Source organism: Rhea pennata, chromosome 2 (assembly GCF_028389875.1).
Source record: "Rhea pennata isolate bPtePen1 chromosome 2, bPtePen1.pri, whole genome shotgun sequence".
Lineage (NCBI taxonomy): Eukaryota > Metazoa > Chordata > Aves > Rheiformes > Rheidae > Rhea > Rhea pennata.
This window is the reverse complement of record NC_084664.1, coordinates 38,782,981-38,804,747: the sequence shown is the minus strand read 5'-3', so window position 1 is coordinate 38,804,747 and position 21,767 is coordinate 38,782,981. Positions and strand designations below refer to the sequence as shown.

The following is a 21,767-nucleotide window of genomic DNA, read 5'->3' as shown; positions in this document are numbered from 1 at the left end:
AATAAAGATGAAGATAATAAAAAATATTATCTTTATTACACAAGAGAAGTCCCAGAAAGTTCCTTTTACCATCTGCTCAAAGAAAGGCCAGCTAACATCCCTACATATCCCTACTTCCCAAGCAATGCAAGAGGCCTTTGGCCTTACCAGCTTGATCACAGCAGGCACTGGCCACCGCTCTTTGCTGAAAGGCAGAGGATTGCCTGCCTATGGCCCAGCAGTCCCAAAATGTTGCTTTTGCTTATGAAGCACGTTGCTTCCAAGAAACACAGATTAAACAGTAAGAACAGCTTGAGGTCTAGTGCGCTCATGCTCCCACTTACAGATACTCCTCCCACGTGATGGATTTCACCCTGCTGCTCCATGTACTCTTCACCCCCCACTCCTGCAGGCTCTCCCACTCTCACTGCAATTCCCCCCACTAGTCCAAGGTAGATTAAAGCCTCACTTCAAACACTGCTCCTACCTCCGCCTCGGCCTGGTCTCTTCTTCCTGGTCTCCACCACCACCACTGGCTGAGGGAGGGTGGGGGTGGGAGGAAGAGGGAGTGACTGAATATGAGGCTTATGCAAGTGCGACAGCAAGTGTGGAGACTTGGGGGGCAGTGGAGGGGGCACGTCACCACTGCTCATAGCACTGTTAAAGGCCGGGGAGGGCGGGAAGGAGAGCCGGCTTGGGGTCTGGGAATGCGTGGTGGGCAGAGGGGGCGGCAGCGGGGGCGGTGTGGGCAGCGGATAATCTCTTATTTCAGGTAGAGGGGAAGGGAGAGCAGAGAAGTCAGTTGTCCTGCCTGGAAATCCACAGGGGGGCACGGAGGGCAAGGGAGGAGGGGGCGGAGGTGGGTGCGAAGTGGCTGCTTGAAGCTTCCCGGGTTTGTCAGCCTGCGGAGGAGGGGGCGGCGGCGTGGGGCCGGGCACTATCCCCTTGCAAGGCCTTTCCGCTGGAGGGGGGAGAGGTGGTGGAGGAGGGAAAGTGAGGGAAGGTTTGCTGGCAGCAGGAGGCGGTGGAGGAGGAGCAGGCAGGCCGGGCCGGGCCGCGGCGGCCCGCAAGCTGCCGGGTGGCTCTGGCAGGGCAGCTGTCTTTGGACCATCCGACAGATGCGCCGGGTTACTGCCCGCCTTGGCCGCGCTGTTTGGTGGGGCTGCAGTCTTGGGAGGCGCTGCTCGGATCCCAGGAAGCTGTCCAACCCTCCCAGCTGAAAAACAGGTATTACACATTGCAAAATGGCATCAGGACTTCACTCCAAGTCATCAGACAAAACAGCTCTAAAAGTAAACTCTTCATCTTCATCTCCCCGGCACCTCCCCGTGCTAAGTCTGCTCTCAAAACAGCACGCGTCCAACAGGGGCACTGGGCTCGGGAGGCGATGTGGCACTCGGGACAGTGGAGCCGCTTCTGTGCTTAACTGTTCAGCAGCCTGCAGAGATACCTGGCTCCCGTCACTGCCCGTCAGCTACCCTCAAGTAAAAGCAAGGTGAAACATTTTAGGCAGAAGGTGCTTTCCTTTGTATCCACCCACCTGCCACTAGTATGGCCAGCTGAACGTGGAAGGATAATCTACTTGGAGGACGCAAAAACCAGTGAAAAGGCCTCTAAGAGTACAAGCAGATTGACACACATCAACATAGATATTTGCGTCTTTAAAATTAAGCACATGCTTAAGGTTAAAAATCACACAAACATTACCTGAATTATCTGTCAAATGGATAAAAGTTTTTGAAGTACTAAGGCACTAAAACAGTGCCTAAAAGGCTTTCAAGAAGGCAAAGGTTCAATTATTATTTCCTTTTAAACAGCAAACACACACAGACTCTTGACACCTTACATATTGTACATGCCTATATAAATGTCAAGGATTTTCCAGAAAACAAAATCTCAAAAAGGCAATTCATTCTATATTCACATATAATCCTGGTATGCTGCTAGTTTAAGAGCAGAGCAACCCAAAGTAACCACTGCAGATGAAGCTATGCAAGCAAGCCCAATCACAAGCAGTGTTGAGCATCTCAGGCTTGTCTTCCAGAAAAGAAACACAAAGAAGAGCCAAGTTCTGCATTTCCCTGCAAACATCTACTACGCTCCGTGTTGTCTGAACTGGTACCAACTGTCCTTGTCAAGTGACAGCTACCTTATTTTTCAGGTCAACAAATTACCTTGCTGGATCATGACTGTACTTTATAAAATCCAGAGGGAGGAGGAATCATGAATATAGATCTTTAAAGTAGCACACAAACATGTAACACCATAGGAATAAACACTAATGATGGGAAAGAAGTGTGACTTCTTGGCATTTGTGTTGAAGCTCATAAGCTCAGATTTCAATGCTCTATTTGAGGCACAATTAAAAGTTTACATTAAACTAATGTAAAAAGTCTCCATTAAAACTGTGTGAAGTCTACTAAATTTCTTTCTTACCTACAGTACAGATAGCTTATTATCCAAAATTTAAGAAAGAAGGCACTTGAGATCTAGAAAGATGATTTCCAAACTACATTATTAATTCATCCTTCTATGGGTACAAGATTAATCAAAGCTTAAGAAACACAACAACAACAACAAAAAAACACAAGCCAAAACTAAAGCTATTGCAAAAGTACTTTTATTGCAAATCCTAGTTCTCTCTCTCTCTTTTTTTTTTTTTTAATAGAGAAGAAGCCCTTACCTGGCATGTCTCTCTGGCCTGCTGGTCTGAGAACAGGAAAGCCACCAGCAAATAAGCCCCCCAGAGGATGCTGAGAACCACCTTTGTTAATGGCTGAATTAACTCCATCTCTGTTACTTCCTTTGGATTCTATTATAAAAAGAGGATATATCAGAAAGCCATTTCATCCTTGCTCTCAGACTACTATGACTTAGCATATAATAATACAGCATTAACAAACATAGCCAAGACCAGACTTTTTCCTCTTCAAACTGACTCAGCAAGAAAGTTAATTGTTGCTGCAATAAACTGCCATTACTCTGACCAACACCTTGGAGCACAGCACCTTCTGGTGCTTTCTAATCTCACATCAATGATAGCATCAGCAAGAAGTTGTGTTAGACTACATTTGAAAATGGTCTTCTCTCAGGTGCTTATGCAATTCCAAAAATCAGCAGGCAGTGACAAAGTATACAAATTGTTAAAAACCGCTACTGTTTTTGTTTGAGAATCTCCTTCACTGACTGCAAAGCAATGCAGAGCAAAGCAATGGAGATCAACAGGAAAAGGCTAGGTAAAACATTTGTCAAGATTTAGTTGATCAAACTAGTCAAGAACTTTCTAACCCTATCTTTCTGTCATTAGGTCAGCTCACCTAAGCTCTGTTCATTTGTGGATCAGATGTATATTACTATACATGTTTTTTCCCCTCTACCTCTACCCCCAAGATACTTCCTTTAGCATTATTTCACTAGGGAAAAAAAAAGAGCTATCATTAGCAAGGTGCCTGTAAAACATTTTGGGTGAGAACAAACATTAATAAAATAATAATAATAAAAAAAAACACTCTAGCAAATTCTATAATTTCTAACAAGTCAATTTTCTCCCTAATTTTAAGTGATGGGTAATTTGATAAAACATGTATTCCTAAGAGACTTATGTCAAGGTATTCTTGTTTTAAAGGAATTAAACTTAATGCTTCTGAATTTGGCATCTTTTATTCTTGATATCTAGTAAAGAACAAGTCTTCTGCCTATGCCAACAATTCTCTGTTAAAACATTTATTTCATTGAGAAAATCTCATGGGTTTCATCATTCATGGACTCTTCTGAACAAGGAATATTGGTTAAGATGATATCCCATTATGGACTTATTCTGAATTGTTACTAGCTCTTTTATCTCCAAGTGGGATGTAAGATCAGAAAATTAAACTCTCCCTCTGTACTTTCTAAAGTAACATGAAGATGCTGACCTTTGATGAACTTCAAGCCTGCCCTTCGTGTTGAAAATAGCCCAGCTGACTTCCACAACTGAGACTTCAGCAAAGCTCACCCAGAGACCCTTCCCACAACTACACACTTACTTTCAATCTGTGGTGCACTTCGGTCATTGATTTGAGTTACTTTCCTTAAGCGAGTCCCTTGCTGGATATCAGCTAACAACGCACTTCGTGCTTTTTGCTCTTCCTTTTGCAATTTTGGTAGTTCTGAACTTGTCTGTTGAAGATAAGAGCATTAGACAGCAGGCACAGATGAAAATAAATGCTGAGAAGGACGCATAAATGAACCTGGGAGAGAAAATTTGAAACAAACCATCCCTGGCAGCTGTCATTTTAAAACCTTTAGATGCAATCAACAAGAACAACTTCAGTCGTATAAGAGGCAGGAAACCTGAAAGTTTAAAAATAACACCAATCTACTACTAGTTGCGTTAGCATTATTAAAAAAAAAAAAAAAATAGGAGAATTAATGAAATGCTTAAATGAAATCTGACCTACTGCTTGGCCAGCTATGCTTTTTGAACAACTAGGTCTCTCCCCTACAACTCTAGCTCTGCCTGCCTAGATCTTTAGTTCTTTCCATTCTATTTACAGTGCTTTATGACAAAGATTTTATATGTCAGCTCAGAACAAAAATCTTTCTGCTTTACCATTTGTTCTTACAGAAAAACCCCCCTGCTAACTACATACTGCATTTATATTTGAATGTTACCATTATGTATTTTAGACTGTCACAGTGTTTGGGGGGCTAAGCAGACTGTTTTAGAACAATACAATGATATTGATAGCTTTTCTAGCCTAGCTAAGGTCTACAAATGGAAAGACAGGTTTAAAGATCTGTAAATATATATATATATATATATACACATATATATGTATATATATGTATATATATGTTTACTCCTTAGTATTCTCTTATTTTATCAGGTTTCTTATTATAAAAAAAAATCAGAAGTATATTCAGCTTTCAAAAGTTTTGCTTATCTTGAAGCACATAAAATCTAGCAAAGCTGTTACTTCCAAACCTATCATGTGGCTAACAGAATGGTCTAACAGCAGCCAGACAATCTTGACATCGCAGGCGCAAGATGTTGCATGTTTCCATATTTACGGCAAATTCTTATAGGTTACTTAATTGTCCTAAAAAGAACAAATTGCAGGAATGTTCCTATAAGCCTTAATTTCAGCATCATAGTCACAAAGTAGAACAGTAAGTAGAATAACACTATCATACTTTAAAGCAACAAAAAACCCAAGCTGCTAATAGCATTCTGAAAGCAAACCAGAAACTTGAAAATACTTACCAGCTGCTGAATTAATAAAATGTCTAACCTGCTAATCTTAGATGAAAAATTATACTGTTAAGATATCCCTTGTGGTTATTTTTGTACTAGGTTAGAAAAAACCACAAAAACCTCCAAAAAAAACCAAAATCAATTTGCGCAGATCCACTAGATGGCACTCCAGATTGTTACTAATGCCAGCTGCATTCCTGACATGTGATGTAAAAACTCTGAATTACAATCTTGTGACTGACACTGTAACCATGTTATTTAAGAAAATAATACAAAAAAAACCATGCTGTTACATAGTTTCCTAATTTTTGAAACAGTGCTACCTGCCTTTGTGCTTTACAGACAGCAAATATGAATTCCCATTATCACAGCTCTGAAATGTTGCATGGTATAAGCCACTTTAGACTAAGTACTAGCCAGAACCTATTTTCATTCACATTTTCTTTAAGTTCATAATACTTACTGTGAAAAATGGAAATACCATACTGGGAGCAAGGGTAACCTCCCTTCTCATAAAAGCCTTTTACCAGTATCTAGAACCTCTTGTCTCTATTCCCACGCATGAGTTTCCCGTAGCATGACAATCAGGATCTGATCAAGACTTGTGTTTAAATTTAGACGTGGCAGCTGTATTTTTGTTTCTGGGTTCAAGTGTCCGTATATTATGCCAGCTGTCCACTTTATCTCCCCAGGCTATTTTTCTGAGCAGGTAGGATGTTGGAATGTAAAAATTTTTAACATGCAAACAGCTTTTAGACTAAAGTACGCCATTTGTGTCAGTTTATATTTGCAAGTGACATTTGACTTGCAGACCTTCAGTCTAACAGGAGGAAGATATTAATTTGTTCATGATTTTTAACGTAAAAAGAGAAAATACTCTATTCTGCAAACCCAAAATGCAGTGAAATAAGTAGCCATCACCTTAAGACAGATCCCCTTACTTCAAATACAACTCCATTCCGTGCCCCAGCTGTTTCTTCTTTCTCCTAGTGTATGTAAGAGATACAATCTGCCGTGCCCAGCCTGGTGGACTCAGGTGATTGATTAGCTGCTGAGCAGCTTGATACGGATTCTCTTTTTCCATTACAAAGTCAAGATGGTCTGGGGTGTAATGTTGCCTGGTTGCACGAGTCAGAGCTCCTACGGATTTCTAGCTTACCGCCTGCGCTTTCCAGGCCTGTGACAATTTACACCAAGAATCCTCTCACCAGGTAAGTATCTCACCAGCTCATTTGCTGGTGTCCTGCCGTTGCAAATTCACACCTTTACCATACTGCTTTGCAATGCACAGTCATAAGGGAACTCTCCTTCCTTTGATTAATCTAGGATTCATACTCATGTTATATACTTGCAATCCATAGCACAAAAACAGGTAACAACCAAGATGTGCATCAAGAAAAAATTAAAAAGAGGAATTCTTATGGAGGTCAACTCTAATCATAGGAAAGAGGTGCATTTAAGAAGGAAGACAAATATATTTTGACTCACAGAGGAAAAATAGCTATACAACAAAGAATGTAATTCTTGGAGAACTTTCCTCTCCCCCCATCATTAAGGCAGTGGCATTTATTTACAGGAAAAGAAACACCTCAGTCTTTCACTGAAAGTCAAAAGAGAAGCAGAGAAGAACGTGAAGATCTCTCTCTCTCTTTTTTTTTTTTTTATCAGATGCCAGAACTGCCTAAGGTATTACACAGTGAAACTGAATTCCGTATTTTATTCCATACATACCAATTACATGAATTGGAAAGGAAACAGTCAGTTCACTTTCCTAACTAATTACATTATTCTGCTACTATTTCAAACATAAAGAATGGCATATTTAATACATACTTTAGAATAGAATGGAATAAATCACACATGTAAATAGCCTGAAAATAAAACAAACACTTGCTTTTCCATATTATCTATTTCATATTCACTATTTTTATCTTCAGTGTCCTAAAATTACACTCTCAGCTATGCCATTCAGTAAAGTACAGGCTGAATGTTTTGGTTACATAACAGATCTCCAATGCACTTGTCAATATGAAATACCATCAAATCACAAAATTTGGAATGATATTCTAGTGTGTCAATCATCAATGACCTGAAATAAACATTTCAAAATTTGCAGGTGATAATGAAAACTGGCAGGAGGATGGATAAGGAGAGATTGGAATCACTGCAACTTGAGGCCGCTTAAAAAACAAAAACTAAACAAATAAACCGAAACACATTCCCTTGACACTGGAGGAAAAAAATAATACACACATGATATACATGCCAAATACTTAGCTGAAAATTACTGGATGAAAAATTCAGGCCATACCTCTGAAATGAAATCCTGCATCCAGAGTGCCACAAGTCTCAATGTATCTACCAGTGGCCTCTAGCAACAGGAGGGGGCAAGCAAGTCAGCCTGACCTTCCAGCACTGTGCTCTGGCAAAGAGGAATAGCACACTCCTCGAATGTATATTGTCTTTACAGAAGAACAATTGGAATAACAATTTAAGTTCTTGTTTCCAGATCTGCAAAATTATGTCAAAAACTGGAGGTGCACGGAATAGAGCCAAAACAAGATTCAGAAAACTGGAGCCAACAGTTCAGATCTGAGATGCTCAATCTGATCAGTTAGCCCTGAAGAAGGCAGAAGGCTGATCTGATCACAGAATATACAAATCTTTATAGGGCAGCATGGTAAGGACTGAAAGTCTGTTAACTGAGCAGAAAGACATTTTGTAAATTAATGTAAAATGCAGCCAGGCAAGTTCCAATTGGCAAGCAGGTAAATAAGTAAGGAGCAAAGGTGATTATGCCTTGCAGCAAACACTGAGGATAGCAAAAATTACCTATTTCCTGGTTTTCAAATGAAGTTTGGAGCCTTTCTGGAAGAGATGGTGTGAAGCACAAAACTCTTTACATGACGTATACAGACCACGTAAGGCTTAGGCCTCAACTAATTTCTATCTTAATACCCTAAACTGAGCTATATATCTGACAGAAATTCAGAGCTGAGAGGCTTTGTTAAAGAAAATGGAGTAAAGTCCATGACAGCGAGCTCCATTTCTGGGGACATTACTGCTGTGGTATTTGCATAACCTTGGGAAAGTCACTTTATGTCTTGCAAAATTGATATGAGCACTGATCTACCCTCTGGACTACTCTAGTATTTGAAATATTTAAGAAGTACACATGCTCAGATTCTAAAATGATGTAAGTGCAGAAGGCAACATGCATTTTTAAAAAGTTCATGACAATACTAATTATAAGGAAGAACCGTATTATTATGTTTCAGATTTTAAAGAGCAGCCCTGTACACAGAAAAAGGGAAATTCTCCATACTACACATAGGTAGTTCAGGTCCATGGGGATGCCTGAATAGTCTGGGTAGATATGTCTACTCTGATTTTTAAACAAGTCCTTTTTTGAATTTACTGGGTAATTCAGGGTAGTGTAAATTTTCATAAACATGACAGTTGCAGCAAAAAATGTACCCCATGCCTTCTGGACAATCCAGTGTCTAGGCAGCCATGGACCTTTGTTTCAGAATAAACTCACCAACTGATGGGAAAAGAGGATCCAGTACCCTAACACTGTAACAGGTAGGAGCCATAAATAACAAAATAAGACATGATTCCACCCAAAGACACTCTACATATCCTCTTTTACTTGATCACTTTTTACTGCTAAAGTAACAAATTGTATCATCATTGTAGATTCCTTTTCCTGGTCACTTTTATAGTTAATAATGTAAGCAGAGCTGTGTAGAAAAATTGCTTATTTATTTGAACTAGTTGGTTAACATGAAATACTTAAAAGAAAGAGGAAGTCAAAATGTATTTGGTTTATGCCCAAAAATAACTATTCTGTCAGCTGTATGATGACAGAATTAAAAACAAATCAATCATTTAATTTGACAAGCAGTATCTTATTACGGACATGTAAGAAAATCAGTGGAAACAAAAGATTCACTGCATACAATTAATGAAGATGGTACCTGCCAGAAAGTGTGTAAAATCAGCACAAGGACTGGTGCATCCCTGGTTCCATTTCCTTCTTTACAAGAGGGAATTTGAACCCAAAACGGCAGAGGTGCTGAGGAGATCTATCTTCTGCTGGCAATTTCATTTATTTCTGTGAATCAGTGTCAATCTTCTGTTCCTCTCTCCCACCCCTAATTTTTTCCCCTAAACAAAAGAGGAATTTGATGCAGAGATCAAGAACAGATATTGGCATATCCAGTGAATATTCTACTAAAAGAAGAGTTTAATGGCACTCTAAGAAATTCTTGCTCTTTGCCCCCTCCCTCCCTTTTTTTGGGTGCCGTTCTCAGCCAAACCTGTGCAGACACAGGCTGAAGGGGGAGAACCTTCACCAATGCAGCCTACAACACCTCAGTTTTTACTCTTTGTATAGCAGGTAAGAAATGGGAAGGAGCTGGATAATGAAAGACCATCAGAAAGGCCTAGGACTGGGGATGTTGGATCGTTACAACAGACATTCATGGAAAGGAACTTCCTGGGCCAGCACTGACCTTCCCTGGCATCCAACCGGACCCAACTCACAGACCAAACTTAAACCAACAAATACAACAACTTTGAGGGAAATCAATGAAATTTCTGCTCCTAAAAGAAAAGGTAAGCCTACAAACATAGCAACGGATAATTAATACCAGTGTATAAAACAACAGGCATGATGAAAAGAGCAATAGCTGGGTAGGCAATGCAGTCAGTGCCATGACAGTGCTGAGTCTGGCTGAGAAGATGGTTCCTCAAACAGCGGGGAACAACTAAAACTCCAGGAGCCCGCCTGGTGCAAAGGATGAGCTTCAACAACTGGAAGAGGGCACAAACTCAAATATTATTCCTGTACTAACAGCGACTGGAATCCTGGTGTAGAGAAATATGGTCTGTTCAGGGAAGATGACAAGAAAGATAAAGCTAGCTGTGTAACGCTGCATGTGCAGCATGTCGGAGAGGGTGAGAACAAGTATCAAGAGGAAAATACAATTTTTGGGGGGGTCAGTAAATCATTTTGAGGAAGGATGATCAGTGTTGTCACTGCCCATATGGCACAGCAAGCCTCCCTTAGTGGGAGAGGTGACAGCTGGGTGCCCATCCAGACATACAACTACCACTCCCCTGGAGGAAAGGTAAGCGCAGGACAGGGACTCGCAACAGTTTTAAATGGCAGAGACTGAGCGACTACCTTGCAGGAAAGGTACAAGAACATGCTAAAATACCCTTCTGGCAACACTAATGATGAAAAAAAGTTGACCAGGAACAAGAGAGACCTGTTAATGAGCAACTTACTCTGTTACTTCTTTCCACTGAACCACAAGATGCTGGCCCCTAAATATAAGGAGATCCCTGTAAGTATCAGCACGACGTATTTAAACTAGTTCAACTTTTAAAAGACTGCAGCCTTTTAAAAAACATGACAAAAAAAATATTGACAGTAAGATGCCAAAACATTTAAACAAACTACAATATCAAAATTTTAATTCAACAAATGAGGTTGTTTAGAACAAGGCAGAAAATTGAAGATGACCAGAAGTCTCAGTGTAAGCCCAGCCAGTATGTCTCCATGACATAGCATAGGATTCTAGAAGTCACTTATGGTTTAGTAGTCCAACATGAAACCTGAAACACCAGAGGAGCTTGTTTTCAAGATCAATCCACTATTACTAGATTACAATTACGCTAGGAATTCATCATTTTAAACTTGCAGCAGAAGCAGTTTGCCCAGCAGGCAGGAGCATTGTTTTTACAGAGAATTCTCAAACTGGCACCTTGAGTGTCTCCTGGGAATGTGCTGAGGAATGCAATTGCAATGAAAACAGAGTTTATTAAAAAATAAAATAAATCTCATTTTCAGAAAGCAAAAAATGAAGCAATGAAGCAAAATAGAGAAAAAAATTCTTGCATTTGCTTTAAATATGTATCAGGTGTGGTTTCACTCAGGCACTGTCAAAAACAAAATAATCAAAGCAAAAACCCTTTCCGGCTTAAGGAAAAATCCAACAAGTCTCAACAACCAAAGCCTACGACTTCCTGAGTAAGAAAAGTATTTTAAACTCTTTGCTTATAAAGAAGTTTGTAAGATCTGATATGAGTGAGTTCCAGTTCATCTATTCACGATAGAGCCCCGACTTCTGATTTAAAGCTTTTCAATGATGGGAAACCTCACCACCGTGCGAGACTCCACCTGCACATCAATCACGAGATCAGAGCTGCTTCTTGGATTTCTGCCCTGTAGCATAGGAGGAGAGTTGTTAATTCTTGGCTCTTGGCTGACCTGGGTAAACACTGCAATTTTGCAGCCTTCTAGAAAAACTGAGCTTCAAACACTCCTCATGCAAGAGGTCACTATCCAGCCAACACTTTTTCGGAGGGAACCCAAATGAGGGGACCTGCCAAATCGCTTCCTGGCAACTAATGAGCGCATTGTTTCAGGAGAATGAGAGCACCAGCGTTTCATGATTTCATCTACACTCAGCTAAATTATTAGCTGTGATCTCAGCATTTGTTGCACAAAGCTCTGTAATCTGAATCTACTAGGTTTAAAAGGTCAGCGAGCAATGTGTGTACCTAGATAGGCTGTGTCCACACTCAACTCCTTCCTCAAACGCTACCAAGGCAAGCGCTGGGCAAACATCATAACAGATCTGTTTCCAGCATTCTGCCACTGCCTAATGTTGGCATGAGCAGGTCTAAATCATGAGGTGTCTTAATGGCAGTAGATGTCAGTTCTACCTATTTGAAAAGTATCAGGAGAGGCAATGGCAGACAACAAAACATAAAAAATAGCATACAGGAATTATTCTCTTCTACAGCTTTATCCCAGTATTCATTTAATCACTACCAGCAATGAATACTATTACACCAAATAAAAATGCTCCTCACTTTATGTTAGCATCATTTGATCAATGTAAAATCTTACATATTTAAAGGTTAGATTAGTCTGCTACAAACATAATAACCAGCTTATTAGCAGAGTGTACTTAAAATTTTCCAGTGTGGGTTGCTAAATTTTTGCATCTATACACACAAATGCCACAGAATCAATATGATGATTTATACCTGCTGAGCTATTTAGCTTTTCAGTGCATATTTAACTTCCTGGCACCCATGTTCTGAACGCAAATTTTGGCAGTTCTTTCATTAAAAAAAGAGGAAAAGAAAAGTAAATATGCAGTAACATAAGCCACTAAAATGGAGGCAATGTAAAATCTGAACTATTATGAAGTGTTCCTCAGCAATTCAGAAAGATCACAAGTCAGACAACAGTACTCTGGGACTGGCTTCAAAAATTATTTTGAATTTCATCTTCTGGTTTCTTTTGGAATCCATATCCTCAGATTTTTCTCTGCACCATAAAAAGAAAACCTCATATAAATAAGAAAGTATCAGGTCTTGGGATTATAAAGCTCAAAATAATGCAATGGGAGGTGGTGACACTACCTCTGTTTATTCTTTCTCTACTATAGCAGGGTCCCTGGCATGACAAGAGCTATTATGAGTAGTGATAACAAAATATTCAACAACTTGAGACCACCTATGTATATCACAATTTAATCCAACTCTATTCTAAGAATAGTATGTCACCTACCCTAGTTCTGAAATACCTTTTAGTATCAATGCAAAGTTACGGTCAGGTTAAGACAGAAACTAAAATTTCTTGCAATGTCACATTCCAGTCATGTAAATACGACTCACTCAAGCATTGCTGTAATTCTGAGTTTTGTTTTAATTAAAAGATTGCAATATTAATGTACCAAAGACATTCAACATGTAGCCATGCATATACTACAGAAGGGCTAGTGATATTACAGGGCAATGATGCCTTGTGAAGAGAATGGCAAACCAACCTATTAGCCAGCTCACTGCAGCTACACTGCTTCTAGTGTCTGGTCGATCATTTACAGCTAGCTGTGGTACCTCTGTGAACACACTGCAATTTCCATACTTTTATCCATTAAATATAGAAAAGTATACATGAATCATGCAGATGAATATGTAGACAGCCAGAATAAGAAAAATAAAGTTGAATGCTTTCTATTCCATTCAGACATCAAATACAACACAGGCCAGTATGGAAAAAACTGAAACAGAACTCATTGCCTAAACACATGAAGGGTAGTGACTTAAGGGATCCCAGGCAAGTAAAGCATTTAGGAGGATTAGCGCATGTGAATAAACGTGGTACATGTCCCTGTACCCGTCCCACAGAAACGCGCTCAGCAATGCTACCGTAGTACTTATGTCTTCTTTGTGCTATTGCTTATTGCTTCCCCACCTTTCACAGCTTGTACACATCCTTTTGTATTTGTTGATTACAAACGCAGAAGGCTGCAGCAGCAGCACTTCAAGATGCCTTAACTATGCAAGTCCACATTTTCCACTATCTGAAAATAAAGTCAATAAACCATACAAGGCACATTTTTTCTACCTAATTGCTCCTCACTTTTTCATGAGAGCAAACTGATTCGAGATGTGATATATTATTAAAAGGCTATAAATCCATTTCCTTTGTTTTGCCTGAAACAAAGCATTCTCACACGTTTCAAATATACCTTGTCCAGCACTTTGCACAGTCTGTATGCTGGCTTGTTACCAACAAGATTACCAAGCCCGCACTTCTCTTGCTCTGGTATGCTTCCACCAAGCAGCAATAAATATTATGATTTAATATCTCCTGAATGAGAGACTTCATGACAAAGTATTAAATATCATCTTACTCACAGCTCATATAAAATTTTAACAAACACATTCCTAAATATTTTGGAACTGGCACTATGCACCGTTTTGTTAAGCTTTCAGTGTTATGTTTGTACATCTAGTGGTCTGAATGAAAACTGGAGAAAAGACCTTCATTTTTACAATAAATAATTAACGAGTGTGCCAAAATTTATGTATACACACATATATATACACACATTCTTTTTCTGATTATATTTGGTAGGACCAAATCAATTAACATAAATCATCATTCTCTTCAGCCAAGTTGTTTTTACATACGTCATTATTTTTAGGAGCATTATTTTCTAGAAGTAAAAACAACTCCCACACAACTTCAGACAAGCATGGTAGTTCTCTGAATGTCTTGGAAAGGATGGGGGAAACAGCTCAACAAAGTTTTTACTCTGATAACTCCATGAAGGAGAAAAAATCCCATCTCCTCAAGGAAAATCACCAGCTGGTGCTTTCCTTAACATCAGAAAGCCTCTTTTTAAATTATGCATTTATCAGTGTTATACAATGAGGAATTGTTCCTCTGAGTTTTCATTGTATGTATAAAAAGAGTAACAAACTCAGTAAACACTGACATATGTTCATCTACAACAGAAATTTCCCATTTTAAAAGCATGCAGTGGACCATTAAAATCAATCCACGCACTAGTTTAGTGTTCAGCATTACTTCAAGTTTCACATTTCTCTCACTAAAGTACACACATTCCTTTCTTCTCCAGCTCTCCTAGGTTTTAGCATGCCAACAGGCAAATCAACTCCTGGTGCTGCTCTGCTGGCTTTACTCATTTGATCTATTCTATGTTTTGGGGTTAATTTCTACCCTAAGAGTTTATTAACAATAACAACTCTAAGGAGAACAGAAATATTTTCTTAAACTCCACAAACATATGAATCATTAAACAAACACCTTTGAATAAGACACAACCCAGCAGGCCTGCTACACATACTTACATCCTTCACTATTAATATTTAAATATGTGATGACTGAACATAATATTAGGAATTCACACCTATAGACAAAGGCAGCATAGCAATGGGCAGCATCCACTGCACTTAAAAGCGAACATGGTTTATCAAAACAAAATTATCTCTGGTTCCTCTCTTGTCTTGTTCTCTTTAGGAGAGAAACTTTCTAATCACTCTCAGTGGTGTTACCTGCTTCTGGAAATATGACACCCGAAATTAACTAGAATGTCTTATGCATCAGACTAAAAGCAAAAGGGGTAAAAGAAATGGAGGTGGAATAAAAGAGAGTCTTTCAGGAATAGAGAGAGTAAAAATCAAACTCCTACATGATGCACCTTTATCCATAAAACCAAAAGAGCTTTAGGACAAAAATCATAACATCTTCTTTCTGGGTTTCATTTATTGGAGATAGAGGGGAAGAGAAGTAGTGAAAAGACGTTAATTCTATAAGCCAGTGCTACAATATGTTGGGGCACAATTTTATTCTGTCTACTCATCCCTCTCATCTATCTCTGACTCCCTGCCAATGGCAGGCATTTGAAGACATGCTTAATTAATCCAAATAGTTATATTTACATTTTGACTCAGCTACCTACATCTGCTTTTGCAGATATCCTACCATTCCCTGCAGAAAAATCCACTTGATTTTCTTTTAAATATGCTCTAACAATCGGTAGCTTTTCAGCTGTTGAGCACAGGTGGCTCCTACCATGTCTTGAATACCATCTACAAATCATTTTAGTATCGCTCTGCAACTTTTGCAAGAAATAACTAAAATTCAGTACAAATACTTACAGAATATCTTCAAGTTCAAAACGTTTGAAAATAATCAATTATTTCCTACACTTTTTTCTGCTGTAAGAGGGAATTAATAGTGAAAAAAAAAATCAAGTGCCAACAATGCTTAGGACTTCAATGAAGTAAGATCATTCGCAACCATGGCTCATAATATTCACTGAAAAAGATGTGCAGAAAAAAAACAAGTAATGTAGTGACTATGTCTGCTAATAGACTTCCTATAATAAAAGTAAGTCGACAGCACAGTGGTTACCCACGTAATTAGAAAAGTAAGACAAGTCTATGGTACCCATCAATGACGCCGCACAAAACAACAGGATTCTAAAACTTCACCCTACACACAAACATTTCTTTTTTAATACAAGCCAAATCAGCTAAACTAGTGGACTGTCTGCATTTCAGTACAGTAATTATAACGTAGCTTTTATTTGCTAACATTTAAATATTACTTTGGTTTAACTATATCAGTATAAAAGAAAAAAAATCATAGTGCTCTTTATATTAGAACATCTTTGAGCGTTGATCAATTAAAACTTATTTGTTTTGAAGGTTTGTTCAAAGCTACACCCCCACTTTAATTTTTATTCTTCCATCCTCCAATTGTAAATGTAGCAGCTGCAACAACAGCTGGACAGTTCAGCAACTGTAAGACAGATGCCAAGTTCTAGAAAATAGCTTCCTAACAAAAGAATCTGGGGTCTGTAGCAAGTTGTAATGGATTCCCCAATTAGAAGATTTAATGCTGCAACTTAGCACCAACTGGATATCTGACTCAAACCTACACTGTTCTTTTTCTGAACTTATCAGGCAGATTACAGATCCTCTTAAAGTTAGGTCCCTCTCTGATTTAGTTTTGACACTGAAAAGTCCTTTCACTCTTAAAGGAAAACAATGTTCTGTCACATTATTTACTAAGTCTTTATGTTGTCTCACTTGCTCTTTCAGTGTCAATACTTTCATTAAAAGGCTGGCCTTAATACCAGATTATTTCTAAAAAACATTTGGTTGGTATTTCATCTCCTGACCCTAACTCTAACTGACCTTAAATTCTTACTTGCAGAAGATGGCATTAATAAAAGAATGACCTAACTAAAATATGGAAATACAGTATAAGACTGCATCAAAACCCTGTCAGTCTAGTTTTTTTAGTTATTAGAAAAAGAAGGGAGGAGACAAAACCCCGAACTTGTTTATACTCATCGTTAGGGTCTTCTTAGCTTCCTGATGTCACTTACAACCAGTGTATGTTAGAGGAGTCTAAAAACATCTCTAGATATTTACTGACCTGAAGGTATTAGAATAAGAACACTTGCAACTTCTGTTGACTTTTATTGCAGTTATGGGCAATAATCTGCTCACGGAAATCAGCCCACTTATTTCAGTTATTATTTCTAACCACAGGCTGTATACCAACCCAGAAGAGCAGCTATTTGAAAATACTGGTCATGGTGCTCAAAGTTAAAATAAAGTGATAATAAGAACTGAGCACTGCTGATTTCACATATTGTCCTTGCTTTCTTCCTCTTCGTCTACACAGTGCATGCAGAATTTTACAAAATGGTTCAATCTGCAAAGTAGCAAAAGAAACATGCTTGGAAATCTTCCTTGAAGAAGATAATGTAAGAACATTATCAAATAAAATCAACAGATCTTCACAGGAACAAAACAGACACAGATGCCAGAGAATGTAATAGAGAAATAAAAAAATAAAGAAAGAAAGGAAGAAGAAGAAGAAGAAGAAAGGAAAAAAACTTTGGAAGTACTTCTAAAGTACTAGGTACTGTTTTCCTAGAGATTCAACATACACCACAAATAATTAGAGCAGCAACAGAAAAATAAATAAGGACAAATTCTGGGTTTTGAATATAACCACGGCAGGCTCCACCATTTCAAAAATGGTCCAAGAACAGTGATGTAGAAACAGGCTATGAACAAATGATTGCAGTATACAAGAAAGGGCTTAAACATGTTTCATTGAGGATACTGTAATTAACTATGAAGGTATGAAAATGTAACACCCCAAAACTCCACTCAGAGCATCCTCCTCTTGTTGCAAACGTGCTGGCAGGGCACGTGTTCTACTTGATGACACAAAGATTACTGATCTCTTACAGCAGTAATTGTTCCAGCACATGTATAAAAGCATACTGTGCTGTAACCCCAGGAAGATGGCATGTGCTAGAAAAGAGAAACACCTACAGCTGAAACACAGCGAGTCTCAATACAAGCTGTAGGAAAGAGAATGGAAAATTAACACTTACCACCTGCGTATTACCAGTACAAAAATAAGTGCCCTGTGACCCTAAAGGTTTTCACAAATGCTGAATTCCCACCCACATGCACTTTCATTAACAGAAGAACAAAACTCAGCAAAACAAGCATCAGAACCAGACATTTGCTACCAACATCCACCCCAAAGCTCTGGGGGCACTGTGCCAGCTACTATAGGTAAGATTTTGCAACTAAAGATGAAAAGTTAGTCTTACCAGAGGTGGTGGTGGAGGAGGCCCTCCAGAAGGTGGTGGTGGTGGAGGAGGAGGAGGTGGTGGCGGCGGCGGTGGTGGCGGTACAGGCATCGGTTAGATTTATAGCTTCCCACAGTTATGAAAAAATATAGTCAAACTCTATGCCCTTGAGGGGAAGAAAGGAAGGAAAAAGAAAAGGGGGGGGGGAAAGAATTTGTTTATATAGTGTAAGCTGAAAATCAGCCAAATTGCTAGCTGTTGGCAGACTGAAGACTTTTGTAGCACACTGCTTCTAAAACTACAGTACCAACAGCCTCATTATAGTTATCTGATGATAACATTCATCTGAAGAGCAAACTCAAATATCTGGACAAGTTCAATGAATCCCAAATGGATAGATGCCAACCTGTCCAGCCTTAACTATTAGGCCTTGCTTTAACTTAGCTCACAGCCCTGAAGTGCAATTCTGCAGAGAACAAATCATAATAAACCAAATAGAGATGCTCCTGCTGGGACAAAAACTCCATTGACTTTCAACCAGAGCTTTGCCGCTCTAAGGACAGATCAGGGAACTTTCTAAGGATCACTGGATTTGCTCCAATGTAGAAAAAAAAGGACAATATTAAATAATAAATGAAGAAGTAATTCTACAGATTAAAGTTGCATCAAGGATAGTACTATTACCAAAGGACAGCACATAAAAATCAGACTTTTCAAGTATTTGAGTCAGTTATGCCATTTTTACTGTCATTCCTAAATGTTAACTTTTCACACTTCTTTAGCAGCACACTGACAAAAAGAGACATGTCTTTCAGCAAAAGGGAAAGGTAGTAGTTTACAAACAGGAACCAGTGCATATCAACATTGACAACTTGTGTAAACGCATCTAAAACAATATTAACCATTAGATCACATTATTTTCACATCATATCACGTTATGAACCCAAACCCACAGTTTGGGTTCAGGACTGAGATTTTAATTGACTGCAGTTCACGTTTTGAGTATGAGGCTCCTATTAGCTGTACTTCAGGAACATCACAGATGGTCAGCCAAACTTTTTTTCCTACTATCTATTAAGAGAATTGGATTCTAAGTGAATTTAGCTGAACTGCATTATTTCAAGAAAGATTCAATTTTACTCAGCTTTAGCATTATATTTAGGCAGAGGATAATTATAGAAACACTAAACTGGACATATTTAAATATATATGAATAGCTATTCAAGCTGTAAAGCAGCAATCCAAACTCCTACTATCCATTCCACGTGATAACTAAAAGAAAATAAGCATCATTAACAACAATTTAAAATGGAACTGCAGGAATCAATGACAGACTAACACACACGTAATAATAAATCCTAACCTTCAGGTCAAAGAACCTAGCCCCTGCCCTCTCCCTCTCACCAACATGCATACACTTTTCTTTTTCTTCATTAAGAAGCACAAGGTATATTCCACAATATTCTGTCTTTTTAATACATGAGCTTAATGATGTTGCTGGTTCCATCTCCTTTTGCAGCTCATATATTAATAAAGGAAGGGAACTGATTTCAGCACTAAGGATGGTTAAGTGAAATGTGGAAGGAAAAAAAAAACCAACCAGACTGCACTTTGATAAAATGCATTAGGCAGCAGCTCTGTAAGTTGTGGAAAGTAAGTCAGGGTGAAAGACCAGAAACAGAAAAGTCTAGGCAAGGATGCAAGCTGCGTGTGGCAACAGACTTCAACAGCCACAGAAGAATAACATAAAATACAGAGGAACAGGCTTCAGAAAGCCAGCAGTGCAGCCCTTCCAACTCTTTGTAGAGCATTTCACCTACACTTGTTTATCTTGTTCTTAAAATCCTCCAGTGAAGGAGATGCCATATCCCAGACTGCCCATTTCAGATACCTCTACTGTTGGGAAAGTTTTCTGCATAGTTGAACATAAATCTCTGATTCACTTTGGACAGAAACAAGAATTAATATACAGAACTGGTTATCTCCTTTTTCTTTGCAGTGGTCTGTAACATTGATAGCTTATACTTCTCCCTTCAGTCATCTCTTCTTTATGCTAAATAGCTCCAATCTTTAAAACTTCATTTGCAAGTGATATTTTCCAGACCTCTGATCATTTCTGCTGCCCTCCTCTGAATGCCTTCCAATTACTTTTGTTGAGATGAAAGAGCCAAATGAGACACACAACTCCAGCTAACATCTCAAAAATGCCAAGTAAAACAGATGGGACACTTCATGTGTCTCCTAAGTTATATACCGTTTTATCTCCCACAAAATGACAGGACAGCACTGACCCATTTTCATCTCTAATCCTGAAACGTTGCATCCCCTTGCAGCTTCAAGTCATCTGCAAAGTTAACAAGCAACCCCTTATTTCATCAGTAAAACTGCAAATTAAAATATTAATTAGTGCCAAGGACAGCCCTCTGTAAGCCATATTTGATAATTATTTTTATTTTGATACTGACTCTTGGATAAATGCTCCGAACACAACTTTACATGCAGTTTTATATCTATCCTGTCATGACCCTCTCTTTAGACTCTTCACAATGTCATGTGAGGCTGTCAAAAGCCCTACAACACAGCAAAATATGACACCTACTGTTTCTTCCCTGTCTGTAGCCTTTTTGACTTACTAGGAAATTGCAATGATTTGACACATTTCTTCTTTATATGTCTGTGTTGATCATCATTTGTGTTGATCATCATTTGTTTCCCTAAGTCCTCCAAACATTAGAAGTATTTTCATCATTTTTGTATTCTTCTAGAAACTGATGTTATATTGAAAGGATGAAAATTCCCAGGCCCTATTCACCTTTGTTTCTAAAAGCAGATATGCTATTTACCCTTTTCCAATTGCTTAAAACCAGAAAGTCAAGGACTTTAAGAATCATCTGTGTAAGCAGGAGGCATGAGACAGTTAAATCTAGAGACTTCAGGAGAGAGGACAAGACAGAAATGTGGCAAGTCCTTAAGTGGACAATGAGCTGTTTTGTTACAGAGGGATAGATCAGAAGGGACAATGAAGTTATAAGCTAGGTGCAGCCTTTTCCGATTCCCAGCAAGTGTAGCTGAACAACATCCAGGCAATATCTGAGTATTTTCCTCCTGCTGTATCTTGTACAATTCTTTACCAGAGACCAATCAAAAATTAAATCTGCAGAGCATCTGCAACATTTGCTTTCACCCTCGAGAATGCCATGCAAAGGACTAGTACACCAAAGCACTCCGAATCTGCAACAGAATTGGTTACAGTCATTTTAATAACGGCTTAATGAAGCTTTCCAAGGAAGTCTCCACCATTTCACTCCCACTGTTGTCCTGTGCAAAAAGCTATTCTCAGAAGACATCTCTTTTCCTCAATTAAGTCATTCAAAAACATGGACATAAGGAGAATGAGTCTTTCCTGCTAATAATATGTTTTGGAATAGTTTCTTCCTACTCTATAATACAAGCCTTTTGTCTTCATTAAGCATTTAGACTGGGAAATATTCTCTTCGTCAAATTAAAAAAATTACAACCCACGCTTCTGTGGCAGACCATGTGCATGGCAGCAGGAGGTAAAGCACTTTGGAGGCGAGCAGCAGTGG

At 38.8% G+C, this 21,767-nt stretch overlaps 1 protein-coding gene across 4 annotated transcripts in view; it reads right to left on the bottom strand.

Moving 5' to 3' along the window:
* The window catches only part of WIPF3 (WAS/WASL interacting protein family member 3), a 44,238-nt gene that overhangs the window by 11,550 nt on the left and 10,921 nt on the right, over window positions 1–21,767 (bottom strand). For all 4 annotated transcript variants that reach the window (XM_062569264.1, XM_062569265.1, XM_062569263.1 and 1 more), the window contains exons 2-5: window positions 18,202–18,346; window positions 4,005–4,137; window positions 2,663–2,791; window positions 467–1,195 (exon numbers count right to left, since the gene is read on the bottom strand). In XM_062569264.1, the coding sequence (XP_062425248.1) occupies window positions 467–1,195; window positions 2,663–2,791; window positions 4,005–4,137; window positions 18,202–18,291 (1,081 nt within the window). In that variant the 5' untranslated portion in view covers window positions 18,292–18,346. The remainder of the gene's footprint in view (window positions 1–466; window positions 1,196–2,662; window positions 2,792–4,004; window positions 4,138–18,201; window positions 18,347–21,767) is intronic.